Source organism: Pezoporus wallicus, unplaced genomic scaffold, assembly GCF_028554395.1.
Source record: "Pezoporus wallicus isolate ANWC-B61680 ecotype Strahan unplaced genomic scaffold, APGP_CSIRO_Pwel_v1 contig_7545, whole genome shotgun sequence".
Lineage (NCBI taxonomy): Eukaryota > Metazoa > Chordata > Aves > Psittaciformes > Psittacidae > Pezoporus > Pezoporus wallicus.
Window position 1 is genome coordinate 4879839 of NW_026642398.1, and position 16782 is coordinate 4896620.

At 39.5% G+C, this 16782-nt stretch overlaps 1 protein-coding gene across 3 annotated transcripts in view; it reads left to right on the plus strand.

Moving 5' to 3' along the window:
• The window catches only part of ZFAT (zinc finger and AT-hook domain containing), a 72156-nt gene that overhangs the window by 25629 nt on the left and 29745 nt on the right, over window positions 1-16782 (plus strand). For all 3 annotated transcript variants that reach the window (XM_057429848.1, XM_057429849.1, XM_057429850.1), the window contains exons 5-8: window positions 2906-3056; window positions 3820-5288; window positions 6530-6762; window positions 13981-14068. In XM_057429848.1, coding sequence (XP_057285831.1) covers window positions 2906-3056; window positions 3820-5288; window positions 6530-6762; window positions 13981-14068 — 1941 coding nt within the window. The remainder of the gene's footprint in view (window positions 1-2905; window positions 3057-3819; window positions 5289-6529; window positions 6763-13980; window positions 14069-16782) is intronic.

Genomic DNA, 16782 nt, shown 5'->3' on the forward strand with positions numbered 1-16782 from the left:
TGGCCATGTTGAAGTTCATGAGGTTGGCATCAGTCCATCTCTCCAGCCTGTCCAGGTCACTCTGGATGTCATCCATTCCCTCCAGCATGTTGATCACACCACGCAGCTTGGTGTCAGTGTCAGACTTGGTGCATCAATCCGGCTGTCCATGTCCCTGGCAAAGTTCTTGAGCAGTGCCAGTACTAAATACTGACCCCTGAGGAATGCAGCTTGTGACTGATCTCCACTTAGACATTAGGATATACGAAGTACATACACGTACAGAAATAGCACAAAATATTTTGATTATTTAAATTATTCATTTAATTATTTTTTAATTTCTAAAGGAGTTACAATTTTTTTCTTCTACAAATTCCTGCTACAACACTGTGCAGGTTTTTCTCTCCCTGATCTCCACTGAAGAACCTCTATTTATAAAAAGGCCAGCTGTATCCCCCTGCTACTGTATCTTGTGCTGTAACTTATGAACACTTGTTTCCTTTTCCCATCGAGGTTTTTGGAAAGCAGGGAGGAAGTGGAAGAATGTAATTTTGTTTACTACTTTGGGAGTGACTTGGTTTAACTGATAGAAGTTGTTTCTATTAAGCTGGTCAGTCTTCTGTGTTTAAGCTGACTTCTTTCTTGTAGCTCACAGTATGATGGTTGTGGGTTTGTAGCACATCTGAATGGACTTAACCTCACACTCATGCCAAGGGAGCTTTCCTGCTTGTCTCTTCCATCCCAGTTTCTCTTTCTTGCACTGCCACTTGTAGTAAACTGCTTCAGAAAGCTGGTAAAATAAATACATGTGTATTTGCACTGCCAGTTTTACAAACTGGAATGTCTCATGTTGGGACCACTGGAGTTTCAAAGGTGGGAAGAGGGAAAGTGGTGATAAAATGAGTCTCTTGGGGGAAAGGAGGAAGATTGGGATTACCCGTTTTAAAGTAGCTGGGTCAGTAAGGACAGAGTGTTGTCACAGGGGGAGTGTGATCCTCCTGCACCAGCCACACATTCCTGTCCATTAGATCATTGTGTAGACATTGTGTAGACATTGTGTAGATCTTAGCCAGAGACCCCTTTTCTGATCCTCTTCATCTTTGCAAACTCTCGTGCTGGCATCACAAGCATGTAGGTGAGCAGAGGGCTAGAGAAAAGAAGCTAACCTTGTACTGATTTAAAGCAAATATGGCATTAAGCAAGGTGAGGAAAATTAAAGCTTACCCTTCTGAGCAGGTAGCTCTGTTCCCATGGAGCTGCAGATTGATTTGGCTCAGCCAATCTAATGTCCCACTCTGTTGAAAAGGATAGTAATCTTCATTCTGTCTGAGTTTCTGTTTCTTTGTCCAAGTTAAAATGTTTAACCTCATAGTGAGCTAACCTATAAAAAATATTAAAAGCTGCTTTTGCCTTTTTTAAAGCTTTATTTTTCACCTGATTTAGGTGATTAATATTCTATCCTGGTAGCATAAAAGTCTGTTAAACAGTTCAGTCTTTTCAGGAAATGGTCAAACATGCTGAAAGGCAGAAGGATGCAGAGGAGGTTTAGTGCAGAGCATTTAATGAGGATCTTTGTCTAACGTTTAGGAAATGAGAAGCCTGGAAGAGGTAGCCATGTTTATAGAGCAGTTCAAGATCTATTTTCTTTTAACAAAGTGATTCTAAATATAGAAGAATTTGCTTCCATTTTAAAAATATTGACATATGGGAATACTGGTCTGGTGTCTAATGTCTTTTTTTATCATCTTTATGTTGAACCCACTGATTGAACTGCATCTCCTGTACTGTAATGACAAGCTCCTGTCTCACTGGGCTACCATAGTGCAGTTTGATAGATGGAGTCCTGTTGGACAACCTGGCATTTATGAGAGGGAGTGACAGGAAGAATAGAAGTTACAGTGTTCTGGTAACATAGGCTGAAAACTTAGAAGATCAGAAAGCAACATTTAATTTTTTTTGAAGACTTTTCTATAGTACTTGTTAGTAGTGTGAAATAATTGTCATCTGTGAATGGATAAGGTCATAAATAGACAAATGTATGTAATCTCAACTGTTGAAGATAATAGCATTCCCATTGAACACATGGGTAGATGAGAAGTTTAAAATGAGGTGATCAATCAGTAATGGGTGCTTGGTTTGATATACCTCAGTGGTTTTTTTTTCAATGTAAATTAATATTGATATGGATTTTCAGTATCTTCAGTGCTCACTACAGATGACCAACATTAATTTTTTCCTTCTACTATTCAGAAAATAAAGAGCACCCAAGTAAATAATCTCCACTCAGTCACATCTCAAAATATGCTTATTTGTGCCTTAACTAACTGTAAAGCTCTGAGGGACAGAATCTGATCTTACTGCATTCAGCAGAGCCCCTTCTGCTTTTAATGGAGATTGAGAAGTGCACATGGAACGTATTCTTGTATTCTTTTATTCTGAAGGATGACAGTATGCCCCAAAATACAAGCAGTAAAAGATCTGTATAAGGAAAAGTTGTGCACTTTTAAATAGACTAAACAGTGTCTTTTCCTCAGCCTTATTTGTGGAACTGATTAAACAGCTTGTCTGAGGTTTTAAAGGATGTAATATGGGGCAGAAACAAAGATATTAAAATTTCATTTTGAAAAGTTACAGTTTTTAGAATGTGGCAGTATTTAGATGTAGGATCACATAATAGCAGAAATCAAGCACCATGAACAGTCCCTAGAACCAGCAGTTGTGGCTTGTTATTTAAGCAGATCTGTGGTATAAATACTGGTGGGTTTTGGAGGTGTATCTATCATTTTACACACATGAATTTAACAACAGAAACCAAAATAGGTGCACTAACAATTACAGAGTTTAATGTTTTGCTTATGCTTGTATATTATAGGTAACACATTTTAATAGGCTATTTTTAATGAGCATTTTTTGTTCTTGCTTTTAGGAGCCACAAAAATTGTTCCTGTTGAGGCTGCTTCCCAAGAAAGTGAACCTGCAGCTCCAGAGGCAACAGTTCAAGACCCCTCACAACGAAGAGGTTATCAAGAATATGCCATTCAGCAAACCCCGTATGAACAGGCAATGAAATCAAGCAGGTAATTCTGAAGTATTTACATTTGTGTTTATTCAAAATGTGAATGAGATGCTTCCCTATCCATTTTCATGAAACTGAAATAATTCTGAGCCTTTAAAATAAGGGAACAGCTGAAAAGTAATCACAGAATCATAGAATGGTTGGGGTTGGAAAGGACCTAAGATCATCCAGTTCCAGCCCTCCTGGCACGGGCAGGGATGCCTCACTGTATACCATGTTACCCAAGGCTCTGTCTAAACTGGCCTTGAACACTGCCAGGGATGGATATGGTTTAGTGTGAGGTATCCCTGCCCATGGCAGGGGGGTTGGAACTAGATGATGTTAAGGTCCTTTCCAGCCCTAACTATTCTATGATTCTATGATTTACCACTTCTTTGGGCAACCTGTTTCAGTGCCTCAGCACCCTCACAGTAAGGAACTTCCTTATATCTAACCTGAGCTTCCCCTGTTTAAGTTTAAACCCACCATCCCTTGTCTTACAGCTATCCCTGATGAAAAGTCCCATCCCAGCATCCTTGTAGATGTCCCATCCCCTTCAGATATGCAAGGCTGCTATGAGGTCTCCATGCAGCTTCTCTTTTCCAGGCTGAACAGCCCCGACTTTCTCAGCCTGGCTGTGCATAAGTTGTAGGTTTTAAAAGGCCTGTGGAGAATACCTTTAAAAACAAACATTTCTGTCCATTATGGATATTTGGAGTAATTTTGACATATTACAAAGTTTCGGTGCTATAAACATAACTGGTTTGTTTTGTTTTTTTTTTTAGGTTGGGTCCAACTCAGCTGAAGATCTTCACATGCGAATACTGTAACAAAGTGTTCAAATTTAAACATTCCCTCCAAGCACATTTGAGGATCCATACAAATGAAAAACCTTACAAATGTTCATACTGCAGTTACGCCAGCGCAATCAAAGCCAACCTTAACGTTCACATGCGGAAGCATACAGGGGAGAAGTTTAGCTGCGATTACTGCTCGTTCACTTGTCTCAGCAAAGGCCACCTCAAAGTCCACATTGAAAGAGTTCATAAGAAAATCAAGCAGCATTGTCGCTTCTGCAAAAAGAAATACTCAGATGTGAAAAACTTGATCAAGCACATCAAGGAAACACATGACCTTCAAGATAAAAAGGTGAAAGATGTTTTTGATGAGCTTTGCTTAATGACACGAGAGGGCAAAAGGCAACTTCTTTATGATTGCCATATTTGTGAACGTAAATTCAAGAATGAACTCGATCGAGACCGTCACATGCTTGTTCATGGTGATGAAAGACCCTTTGCTTGTGAGCTCTGTGGTCATGGAGCCACTAAATACCAAGCCCTTGAGCTTCATGTTCGAAAGCACCCATTTGTATACGTGTGTTCCGTGTGCCTGAAGAAGTTTGTCAGTTCTGTAAGACTTCGTGCTCACATCAAAGATGTGCATGCAGATTTGCAGGAGGCTTCTGTTTTTAACAGTTCTATCAATCAGAGCTTCTGCCTGCTTGAGCCAGGAGGTGATATCCAGCCAGAAGCCCTTGGTGAACAGCTAGCACAAAGTGCAGATGAGCTGGCTGTCACGAGAATCGATGCTGGTAACGCACCACAACCATCTGACTGTAAAGGTGAATCAACAGCTGCGGATGTAAACCATAATGGTCAATCTAATGGTGACACAAAAATTGATACGACCATTTCCTTAGCATTCGAAAATCCTTTAGCGAAGAATGTAACAGAGACACCGTGTCAGACAACAGATGTAGCAGTCCCAGACATTCAATCCTGTGTAGCATCAGACTGCTTTCAGCTGAAAAATGGTACTTCTGGTCCCGATGAGTTAAAAGGCTCTCCTGCAAATGAAGAGGAAGTTAATCCCAGCAGCTCAGTAAATGAGCAGGGTGAAGAAGTTCAGCTTTTGCTGTCTGAAGACAAAAGTTTAATTCCGAGTCAGGATAATGCAGTGACTGAGAACCTTTCAGACTCTGAGGAGAGAAATCAGCCTGTTCCTTCCAGTGAATCAGAAACAAGCAGTGTGCCAATTCAAAACGCAGCAGAAACCACAAGCCCTCTGCCAGCACCAGCAGCGAATGCAGCTGTTGGTCCACAGGGAGCCTCTTCTAATGCAGCTACACCAGACAGTGGGAGTGGAGCTGTTGCCTTTATGCAGATCTTGGATAGTTTGCAGAAGAGACAAATGAACACAGAGCTGTGTGAGAGGATAAGGAAGGTTTATGGAGACTTAGAATGTGAATATTGTGGTAAGGAGCAGCAGACGTATGTTTGTTTGGGGGTTTAAAATGTTATGTAGTGAGCCATCTTTTTCTTGCTTCTCTGGTTACTAGTGATTGATGTATTTGTGTATCTTTGCAGCAGTATTCGTTTTGTAGTTCAGTATGGATTCTGCAGTCCAATGAGATTTACTTCTTGCTGTGTAAATAGCATGAAATGACTCATCTCCTCAAAAACCCACTAGTGGGATATAGTAAAGAAGTGCTTTGTTATGCTCAGTTTTGTGTTGATGTGAAATTTGATAGAATTAGATCACTTCTGTCCACTTGCCTCTTCCCACCTCTTAACTTTCACTGAGGCCAAGCGCAGCAGATTAGACATGAGATAAGCATTAGTCAGTCCATGTTTTAATGCTTAAATTTCATTATCAGCTTAATACAAAATTCAGACTCTTTCTCATACAGTATGTGGGGATGTCTAGTGTGAGGTGTCCCTGCCCCTGGCAGGGGAGTTGGAGCTAGTTGATCTTAAGGTCCTTTCCAACCCTAACTATTCTGTGATTCTATGTGTAATAATAGTCATTCTGTACAGTAGATACATGTGTACTGCTATATTTTTGTGACTTGTTTTGAACCATGTGTTTTTAACTGAAAATTTTCGTTGTATAGTATCAGATCAAGACTGTTCTGATCATATTTGGTTTCTTGAATTTATCAAAGAGGGAGGAATACACCATTCCCATTTATTCTAACTGAAAACTTTTGTCTTTACAGGAAAAGAAACAATTTGGGATTTATCCTGTAGTCTTTAGTCTTGAGAAGGGGCAAGAATCAAAGTTTGAAAGAAGTTTTTGAAACACCATGATGTTGCACATTAGATGAATTGCTGTTCACTTGTTGGTGCCATTGTGTCAGAAGGGCTTTTAGAGGAGTAACACAAGAGGAACTAACAAAAAGATTTTGACAATCTCTTTTGGTGTACAGTTGCATTCAGATTCTTTCTAGAGTAAAACAGATTTAAAGGACTTTCTCATTAGGAAAAAGATCATTGATCTGTATTAAAGTTGCCTTTGTTAGGCTGTTGCAGGTCAAAAGTGTTTTTTGTAAACAGGTTTTCAGTAGCAGAGTGACTTTAGGACAACTTTTCAGTAAACCAAAAGAGATGAAATTCAAACAGTGTGTTTTACCCTGGAAGAAAATTGGTTCTGTATTAGAATTTTCAATTGCAGTTGTGTAGAATTTACTTTCTTCATGTCTAATTTTATTTTCAGGCAAGTTGTTCTGGTACCAGGTACATTATGACATGCACGTTCGTACGCATACTCGAGAACATTTATATTACTGCTCCCAGTGCAATTACTCTTCCATCACCAAAAACTGCCTTAAGCGTCACGTCATTCAGAAACACAGTAATATTTTGCTGAAGTGTCCCACAGAACACTGTGACTACTCTACTCCTGATAAATACAAGCTCCAGGCACATCTTAAAGTTCACACAGAACTGGTGAGTAACAAACAAGATGGTACCTTTGTCCCAAGAGTCATCATCACAGTGTTTGGAATGGCATGGCAATATTTGAAGATACAGGTTCTTACCTGAGCAGTCTTTGCTTTCTTTTGTGCAGGGAATACCTGAGTTACAGCAACTAGATATGTGGTCCATTTTGTAGTGGTTTCCTATAGGTTATGTCTGTATCCATTTTCTCCCTTTGATTTTCCTGGTATTCTCAGCTTCCTTGAGTTTTGAGAGAGTTCAGTATTGTTACGCCACTTAATTCCATGGACCTGAATTTCATTCCTTCATAAAATGGTAGAACAAAAACATGTTCCTCTCTTAATTACTATAGAAGGAAGAAATTTAAGTTGAAAAGAGTTATTTTTTTCCTAATAGTTCCAACTATTTGCAGCCAATCTCTTTGAACACCTATCATTTTCTGCTGCTGTTACAAAGATGAAGAGATCACGTTTTAAGGGCTCCTATCTTATTCATGAAGCCTTCCATCTCTGAATGCCATTGTGTTAAAAAGAGGTCAGGTCTCCTTCTTCAATGTGCCCTGTTACATGTTTTATGTGAAACTATACAAGGGGTGGCATGCCTGGCTGCAAGCCTCTTTGTGCAATACACTGCTTTGTGGTCTTGCTCTGATCCAACATTATCTCTTGAATAATCTTTTGAGGAAAAATCTTTTCTACATCAACCCTGCTTGCATTTTTTCACAGTATACTTTCAAAAATCTATTATGGTATTCAGAATGAGAAATATTTTAAAACTACAGAATGAGAAAGTGAAATTACTTATATGCTTTTCTTGCAAGAGTAAGAAAAAAACAGTTATTTTCTTTACATCATCGTTGCCTTGCTTGTTCCTGTTGTTGTTTTATTGTTTTGCATGAATGGCCCAAATAGGTTAAGATTCTGTCAGAAAGGCAAGATGCTTTCTGCTTGCAAAGTATAGCTGATCTGGGACGTTGTAGGATTGTGTGTACCCAGAGGGGTTATAGTGTGCATGCACTCACAAGGTATGAGTATAGGTAAGTTCCTTCCTGTTTCAAATTGACCTCTAGAAAAGGGTGCTCAGCAAGTGCCTGCTCTCCCAGCATAATGAATTTAGTCTACTTTTAACTAGAGTATTTCTTGAAGGCCATCTGGAGTGCTTAGGTGGAACATACGACCTCATGTATTTTACATGAAGGTACTGGTGTTGAATAAAGTACAGTTTAGCATTTCAGAAAGTGTTTGACAGGCATGCTATTTGTATTTAATCTTTCTGACTGATACTGCCAGAAAATTGGCATGAACTACATCCTTGCAATTTGGCATTTTAATAATTTATGCAGTAAAACACTTGCAAAAGGCAGTTTACCCTTCTCCTGAATATATTTTTATTCTTATTCCAGCAGAAGAGAAAATACCAATTGTTTAATTGCAACAGTCACTCTTCTGTCCTTTAAGAGCAAGGAAATACTCACACAGATGGATCTTTCTTCATTCTTTACACAACATTATGGTTTTTGCTGGCATTGTCTTGTAAATAAATCTTACACACACTTGACAGAATGCACCACATACAACAAATCCTTCCTAATCACATGAGAAAGCAACGTCACAACTCACTTAAGGTACAGTGATAAATACTGTTGTTACACTTCCTTTTAATAGTGAAATGTGGTGCTTGAATTAAGGATTCATGTTAATTTTTCCCAGAATGTGGCCGATTTCTGCTCAGCTACTTAAAAAAGCTGTTGCCTAGTGGTTTCAGGTCATCTTCTGCAGTCAGCAGGTAGGCTCATGGCCAGCATTTCCAACGGCTGAAGTTGGTGTTTCTAACAGTACAGACCACTGCCCCTCCTACTCTTCTTAAGTACTAGTCCTTTGTAACTGCAGGGCAGATTTAAAAAGACAAAATGGAAGAGCTGACACAAAAGGGAACATTTTCTCCTCCCCTTTTTTCCCCGAGTTCTGTAGATATTTTAAACAGAATCTGAATTTGTTATGAAATGGGCAGAAAGCTCACATAATAGACATTCTTTTAGGCTGCTTTTGAATTTATTGTGTTTATGATGTCCATCTGATGGCAAAAATCTGTGTAAATGATGTCTGAGACTACTTATGGACAAAGACCCTGCGATGGGATATCCCATATGCTTATGTAAGTGCCTGTTTTTCAAGCTTGATGAGTATCCTTCAGCTCCCACCAGGAGCATTGTTTTCATGATACTAAATAGAACTGAGAAAATGCGTTTCATAATTAAAACCCGTGTCACAGTGAGATCTTTCAGAAGGATGCTTACTGATACTTACTGTCAGATATATTTGAGTATTTAAATAGATTGAAAAATTTATGTATTAGAACTTAGTGACTCAACTTGGCAGTTCTCATATTGGCCTTTGATCCCACTGCTTGGTATATTTGCTTAATGTACACAGGGCCAATCATTCCAAAGTACAGCACTTTAAGAAACTATGCACAGCTAAATGTGGAAAGCTTCTTTAATGTTAATTTTAGGTTGCAGAATCCATAAACATTAAAATTAAATCTTCCCTAGAGACAGAATCATAGAATCACAGACTGGTTTGGGTTTGAAGGGACCTTAAGATCATTCAGTTCCAACTGTCCCTGCCCTGCTCTGGGCAGGGACACCTTCCAGTAGACCAGGTTGCTCCAAGCCCCATCCAGTCTGGCCTTGAATGCTGCCAGGGATGGAGCATAAAAGATATCAACGTATCAAAAGAAGATACCAACATCTCATCTCAGTGTCTTGTATGAATGCATATCTTTCGTTACCTTGTTGCTGGCTGCTTTTCACCTGAATCCCTGTATTATTTGGTGAATAGGATAAATGATGGTTATTAAACATCAACTTACTGTTTGTTCACCCTTGTCACTGAGTGTATAGCCGCCCATCTTTCTGTCCATGCACCATGTAAGTCTTGTACTGAATTGGGGATTATTTATTGCCTGGGCGATGATGAGGAGGAGTTTATATGTGCTGCATCTTGCCTGTGGATTTGCTGCACATTGTTGTTACAGGGAAGACTTTTACTTTTGAAGTCTGGAAATTGACGCTCAGCTTGATTCAAAACCAAAATTTTGCATATATTCCCTGATTTTCCATACCTTTTATCTCTACCTCTTGTCTATGACAGTTATGACAATTATTGGCTTTTATGTGACATGTGTGGCTCACTTCAGTTTCATAATAGCTAGGAAAGGGATGGGCCATTTATGATGACTTATGCGACATGGTTTAGTGTGAGGTGTCCTTGCCTATGGCAGGGGGTTGGAACTAGGTGATCTTAAGGTCCTTTCCAACCCTGACTGTTCTATGATTCTATGAATGAGCTAGTGGTAACATTAGGGACCAGCTGTGGAACTAAAGAATGCCGATACAGGTACCAGAGTTTGTTTACAACCTCCAGTGGGTTTTACAGTACTCAGTGTGCTGAGCTTTGAAATGATGTTAAATCTATATATGTAATTGATGCTGCAAGAGAAGCTCCTAAATAAAATGAGAGTTCACATCCAGAACCACCACTTGCTATTAGGTGCCTACATCTGCTGTCACCTGCGTTTTGCGGTGTAAATGATTCTTGTCCTTGAAAGGATGCTCAGAAATTTCATTATGCTGCTGACCTTTCCTGTAACAGCATAGTTAGAGCTGTTAGTAGGAAGTGAGATACTCGAGCTGTGATTGCTTATTTCCTGCCTGAGAAGTGTTAATTTTCAGACCATCACTGGTCTGACTATGATATTGCACTCTGGACCAGTGCCACTGTGTAGTCAAGAATGCAAAGTACTGGAAAGGGAGGGAATTAACCACAGAATCTATGATCTAATGATCAGGCATTCAGTTGGAAAATGGCTTTTGTTCTTGGTCCTTGCTTCCATAATGAATGCCAGTCATCTTTACTAGTAGTTATTTCACACACAAAAAAACTTGCTTGAGCAGTACAGTGTGCAGGTGCTTGTCATTTTGTGAGCTGTGATTTCTGCTGCTTGCCAGACTTCATAAGTCTGTCTAGCCATTAGCAAATTCTTCTCTAGCCTCCTTCACACATGTGTGTAGCCACCTCCTGGGCACATCAGATCCTTGTAGCCAAGTTGCATTTTAATAGGACATCAGCGTAATTTGGCAATCTTCTGTGAAAATTCTGATTTTAATGGCATGATGAAGATTTCTGGGCATCCTCAGTCTTTGGAATTATAACTCAGGGAACTAATTCTGTTTCATTAGGCATTAGAAATTACATTTCTGTTGATCCGAATAGATGTAGGAGCAGGCTTTGACTCTGTAGTCCTCTAGAAAATTGTACAAAAGGAGGAGAATGGATTGTTCATTTCTACAGTGTATTTGTCCAATTTGGGCCTAAACACTTTTTATTGTGGCCATGGTCTTAATTTTACATTATTGACAGAATTGGTAACAAAGCTGTCAGGAGTTGGAGTTGGAGTCACACAGTCTCGTTGGAAATTAGTAGCAGGATTGCCATGTAGATGCTGTAATATATGATCATATGTGTTCTATGTATGTTCATAAGAGATATTTGTGTCATCAGAATGTCTCATTCCTGATAAGTGTGATATGATAGCTTCTGATGTTTCTGGTGTTTTGCATGTAAGTCATATTTAGTACTATTTGATTTGTTAAATAAATTCCATAGTGGTCTGTTGCTTTAGATGCTGCCTATACAGAGGCTTTTCATTTTTCTTCTCATCACTGTATATGTAAGCAGCCTTATTTTAGAATGAAACTTAGCATAAATAAGAAAGTTCTGTGATAGTATTAGATTAATCTTTTTGCTAGGTTTAAGAATATTTATGGCCCTAATTCATTCCTGATGCGGAACATGCACAGTACTTTAAGTTAGAAAGCTCACTTCATTTTAGAACTTTTTTAAGTTTCTTAGATATTCTCAAATTGGCTAATAGGGGGATTAAGCAAATCTCAGGAAGTGTGGAAGTGACTTTGAAATTGAAGTAGCTGATTAGACCATGCAGCTGGTCCCCAACAAAGGTAGATCCAGCTCTCCCGATACTTTGCTTCTGTTTGTGTCCCTCAAAAAACAACCATAAAGACATTTAAAAGGCAGGCACTCCAGAATGGCATAGGATAAATAACTTAGTTTTACCAGAGGAAAACTTGCATGCTGAGAATGCGATGAAGATATTACTACAACCTCAGCCTAAGTAAGGCCTTCAAAGTGTCTTTGTCATCATGTATGACAAGGACATTCTGAAGAGCTAGAGCTGTGGTGGTGGAAACCTTCTCTGGAGCTCTGTGTTGTGACCTGAATGCTCTGAAATACTTAGCTTGCAACAGGGGATTTCTTAAAGTCTGGTTTTGAGAGTGATGGGATTACACAGAGGGACCAGCACTGTCACAAGCTCTCAGTGCAGGGACAGAAGTGCACTTAAAACAGTCAGAACTAACAATGTAAGCTCCAAAGGTCTGTGGGACTGGCCGGGACAAAAAAGCTGTGAAAGGTTTGGTTTTAGCTGGATGGTTTTGGTGAGAGGCTGGCGCTTGACACAGTCACTTTGAAGGGACTTAGTGCTCCAAAGTGCAATCTGTTACACTGAAAAAGACCCCCCTTTTGAAGATCGTTTGCTGCGGAACTTGGTGTGATGACTTTCTAGCTGCTTAAAGAAAGGTCTTTGAATTATTCTGTTACTGAAAAATTTTGTTACCATCCTCACATAGAACGGTGTGTTCTTGCCTGTGCTTTCATGTTACTCTGTAGTTTTTGATGCATTTACTGATGATTTTGGCTCTTTCAGGTGCAGGCTTCTAGTCTTGCCATCTTGACAAGTATTAGCAAGAATGTAGAGTTGTGACAATTGCAGTATTTAACTTAAAGTAGTGTTTGTGGAGGGGAGTGTTGGTTGGTTGTTTTTTTTTTTTTCTAATTTAACTTTATGAAACAGCAATGTGTATTTGTCTTAGTGTTCTGGGCACAATGAGAAACATTTAATACAATGCGTATTAAAGGGCAGCAATGCCCAACTGTGCATAAAAGTATACTAATATAAATAAATGAAAATAACTAGTATAGTTCTGATGTACAGTTGGGTGTTGCTGGTCTTCAATTTTCATGTATTGTGTATTTTGAACACAGTTATAAGTTTGAGGAACAGTTTGACAGAGTGAGATCTACCGAATTTCAGGTGGCCCCTCAGCAGCCCCTAAATGATGCTGTGCTTATGTTTTTCTTACATGTGCCAAATTATGAATCTGATTGTGCAACCCAGCCTTTGAAGAGGCTCAAACATTGCTATAGGGTTTTATTAATCTGCCAATTTTCATTTGAGTAACATGTTCAGGTACAAGTGTGAAATTAGCAGGAACAGGTTCAGAGGTAATAAGTTGTATCATTTGAAAGACCCTAATTCCACAAATGAGCAGCTCTTTCCCAATAAGATTTTGTCAGCACTTGTAGATTCCTAGAGTCTTCTATTCCAAAAACCAGTTAATTGAGAAAAATGCTACATTTTTATGTGGAGTTTAATACAGTCGCAAAAAGATTGAAATTACAATTACACTAAAATTGCATATAGGAAGAAATTGTATCAAAACTCTCCAGCTGAACTTGTTTGATGGTGTTAATCTTCCATAACGTCAGTGAAACTGATAAAAGACAACTTACAGGCTGGCTTTGAAATCAAAATAGGAGAATAATACTTTATTGGCAATACATAAACTGCTGAATATTTATGAAGTAGTTAGAAATGCAGACACTGAGTAGTGGCATCTGTCACTGTTAACTCCTGTGCTCAATTTCAGGCCGTTTTCTAAATATACCTACTGGTGGGTGTCTTCAGAATAGTGAGATCTAATCCTTAGGTTTCAGAAGGGTAGACTTGTGAAAAACCTCAAAAACCCCTGAATATTACTATTTACATCAAATTCCTTTTCTTCTGTTCCATGACCTCATCTTTCAACTCTTGATTCTCTAAAGAGTCAGTCAGGATGTAATGCTTACATTTATTGTGAATATTCTCATGTGCTGTAACTTGGAGCCCTTCATTCATGGGGATTAATGGTGTGCTTAGAATACTTTAATATTTCTCCTTCACTTACTTCACTATAAATATCTTCATTTCTTTCCTTAAAAGCTGAACCTTCAATTATAGCTTTGTTGAGAACCATGTATAACTGAGTAATGACTATGGTGATTACAGCAGTAGACTGAATGCAATCTCTTTCTTCCTTTCTTGCTTAAGGATAAAAAGAGTTATTCCTGTCCTGTGTGTGAGAAGTCATTTTCTGAAGATCGACTTATAAAATCTCACATCAAGACAAATCACCCTGGTAAGGAAAAATCGAGGAAAATTTCTCAGTCTGTTGCCATAAAGGGATAAAGGTTTAGAGCGAGCAGTGTAATGTGATTATATTCTAACAGAAGAGAAGAGTCTACATCTAATTTAACTGGTTTAGAAGAAGAATTGTAGTGGGTTTGTAGATGTTAGAATTTAGAGTGAAAAAAAAAATCATTGTTCCAGCTTGTGTGATGTGGAGTCTATCAGGTAATTGTGCTAAGAAATCTGTCTTCATCTGGCAGAGGAGTCATTTCCAAAAGAAAACCTAGGTGAATTCAAATTAAGCATTTGGGTAGTTTGGAATTAGGCAGACAGACATCCTGTAACAGCCCATGAGACATAAAATTCCCATTGGCCATACATAAACTGACAGAAAGGCATTTATTACACATTATTGTGTCCATAGGTAATTGGTGTGAAGGCAGAAGTCTCTGAGCTGATGCTGCTTGTGCTCATTTGGTGTGTGGCTGGGCTTTACCTCCAGGGCCAACTGAAATCTGCAGCAGGTCTCTTGCTAGAACCATCTGGGGTGTAGTATGATCAATATTAAGCTGGAGCTGACAAGCCTGGCTGGATCCAAGATAACCATTGCAGTCCATTCAGACTCTGTTTATACCTCTCATTCTAGTGAATCATCAGTAGAATGAACCTGATTTATCAGTGCAAGCTCAACATAAAATGTGCAGGGAGTCAACATACTGTGCCTGAGTAAACAATCCTTTCTCAAACCTTGGAACTTCAGTGCCAAAGTGTGACTGGTGCAGGCACTGATTTAAATCTGACTGATGAGAGCTTGGCAGAGCTGCATTGATATGTTTCTACTTTCCTCCTCAGTATTATGTTGGATAGTGTTGTGGTTTAACCCCAGCTGGTAACTCGGCACCACACAGCTGCTCTGTCATAGCCTTCCTTCATCCCTGCCCATGCAGGATGGGGAGGAGAATCAAAAGAATGTAAACCCCCTGGATTGAGAGAAGAACAGTTTAATAACTAAAGTACAAAATAATACTCCTGCCACTGCTACTACTAATAATGATAAGTGAAATAGCAAGTAGAGAGATACAAAACTAAAATGGGGAAGAAGACAAGCAATAAACAGCAGTGATACATAATACAATTGACCACCACCCACTGGCTGATGCCCAGCCCAACCCAAGCAGTTATCAGTCCCTTCTGGGTGACTCTCCCAAGTTTATATACTGGGCCCAGTATGGAATACCCCTTTGGTTAGTTTGGGTCAGGTGTCCTGTCTCTGCTTCCTCCTGGCTTCTTGTGCCCCTCCTCACTGGCAGAGCGTGAGACTGAAAAGTCCTGATCAACAGCTGAAATATCTGTGTATTTCCAACATTGTTCTCAGACTAAAGCTAAAACACATCACTGCACCAGCTACTGGGAAAAAAATTAACTCTATCCCATCTAAACCCAGGACAGATAGAAAGGCCCTGCTACTGTGGGTAAAGGAGAGTTGACTGCATTGGCCAACGTTCTTTAATTAACTTGCCTACAGTGTTACTTATCACCTGCCATAATATCAAGAAATAAAATACCAGCCACGCTCAAAACTTGAGTTTGGGGAAGAAAAAATCCAATTAAAATGATGTAACTTTTCTTGTCTTTGTCAGAATTACAACATAATAGGTAAAGCAGTAGTTTCTTATCTTCCTTCTGCCACTAGATAGTGCTAGACCCGTGTTTTAAACAATTTCCTTCAATTTCAGAGTAAGTCTCGCTTCAGCTCTTTAGTTACCAAACCTCTTTATTTGCAGACTACGTTACAACAGTGTGGTTGAAGGGCTTGTCATACATCAGGACATGTCTGATGCAGCAAATTGAGATGAGGAAAGGTTTCTGTGCTATACTGTAGTCAGGAGGTGTGTCACCCACTAAGCATAGAAATTGAATCTCAAGTGCTGTGCCTATAAATCCTTTGTGCTGTCTCAGCCAGGGAGTATAAGAGGCCTCCCTAAATAATGTGATCTGTGAACTAGCAGGACATTATGTACTGTGCCCTTACAGGTTGCCATTGGTCAGCAGTCCTCCATTAACTGCTGAATTATTAGTGTACACTGTGTGAGGGGTCCAGAAATAGCAGTTACCTCTAGAGCCCTGGCATGCTAAACTCCTGCATTTTGGTATCTGAATCCCTTTAAACGTACAATGTAAATTTTTTGACCCAGGAAAGTGGCTTCTGTAAAACTCTGGGTTATAATAGAGGAAAGATTAAAAAAAAGAAAACCTGAACAGCCTCTTATTTTTGTGTTCTCTTTTTAGAATCATAGAACAGTTAGGGTTGGAAAGGACCTTAACATCATCTACTTTGAAACCCCCGTGCCATGGGCAGGGACATCTCACACTAGACCATGTTGCCCAAGGTTCTGTTCAACCTGGCCTTGAACACTGCCAGGGGTGAAGCATTCACAGCTTCCCTAAACAACACATTCCAGTGCTTCAGCACCCTTACAGTAAAGAACTTCTTCATTACATCTAATCTGAACTTCCCCTATTTAAGTTTTAACCCGTTACCCCTTGTCCTATCACTACAGTCCCTAATGAAGAGTCCCTCCTAGCATCCTTACAGCCCCCTTCAGATACTGGAAGGCTGCTATGAGGTCTCCACACAGCCTTCTCTTCTCCAGGCTGAACAGCCCCAACTTCCTCAGCCTGTCTTCATACGGGAGGTGCTCCAGTCCCCTGATCATCCTTGTG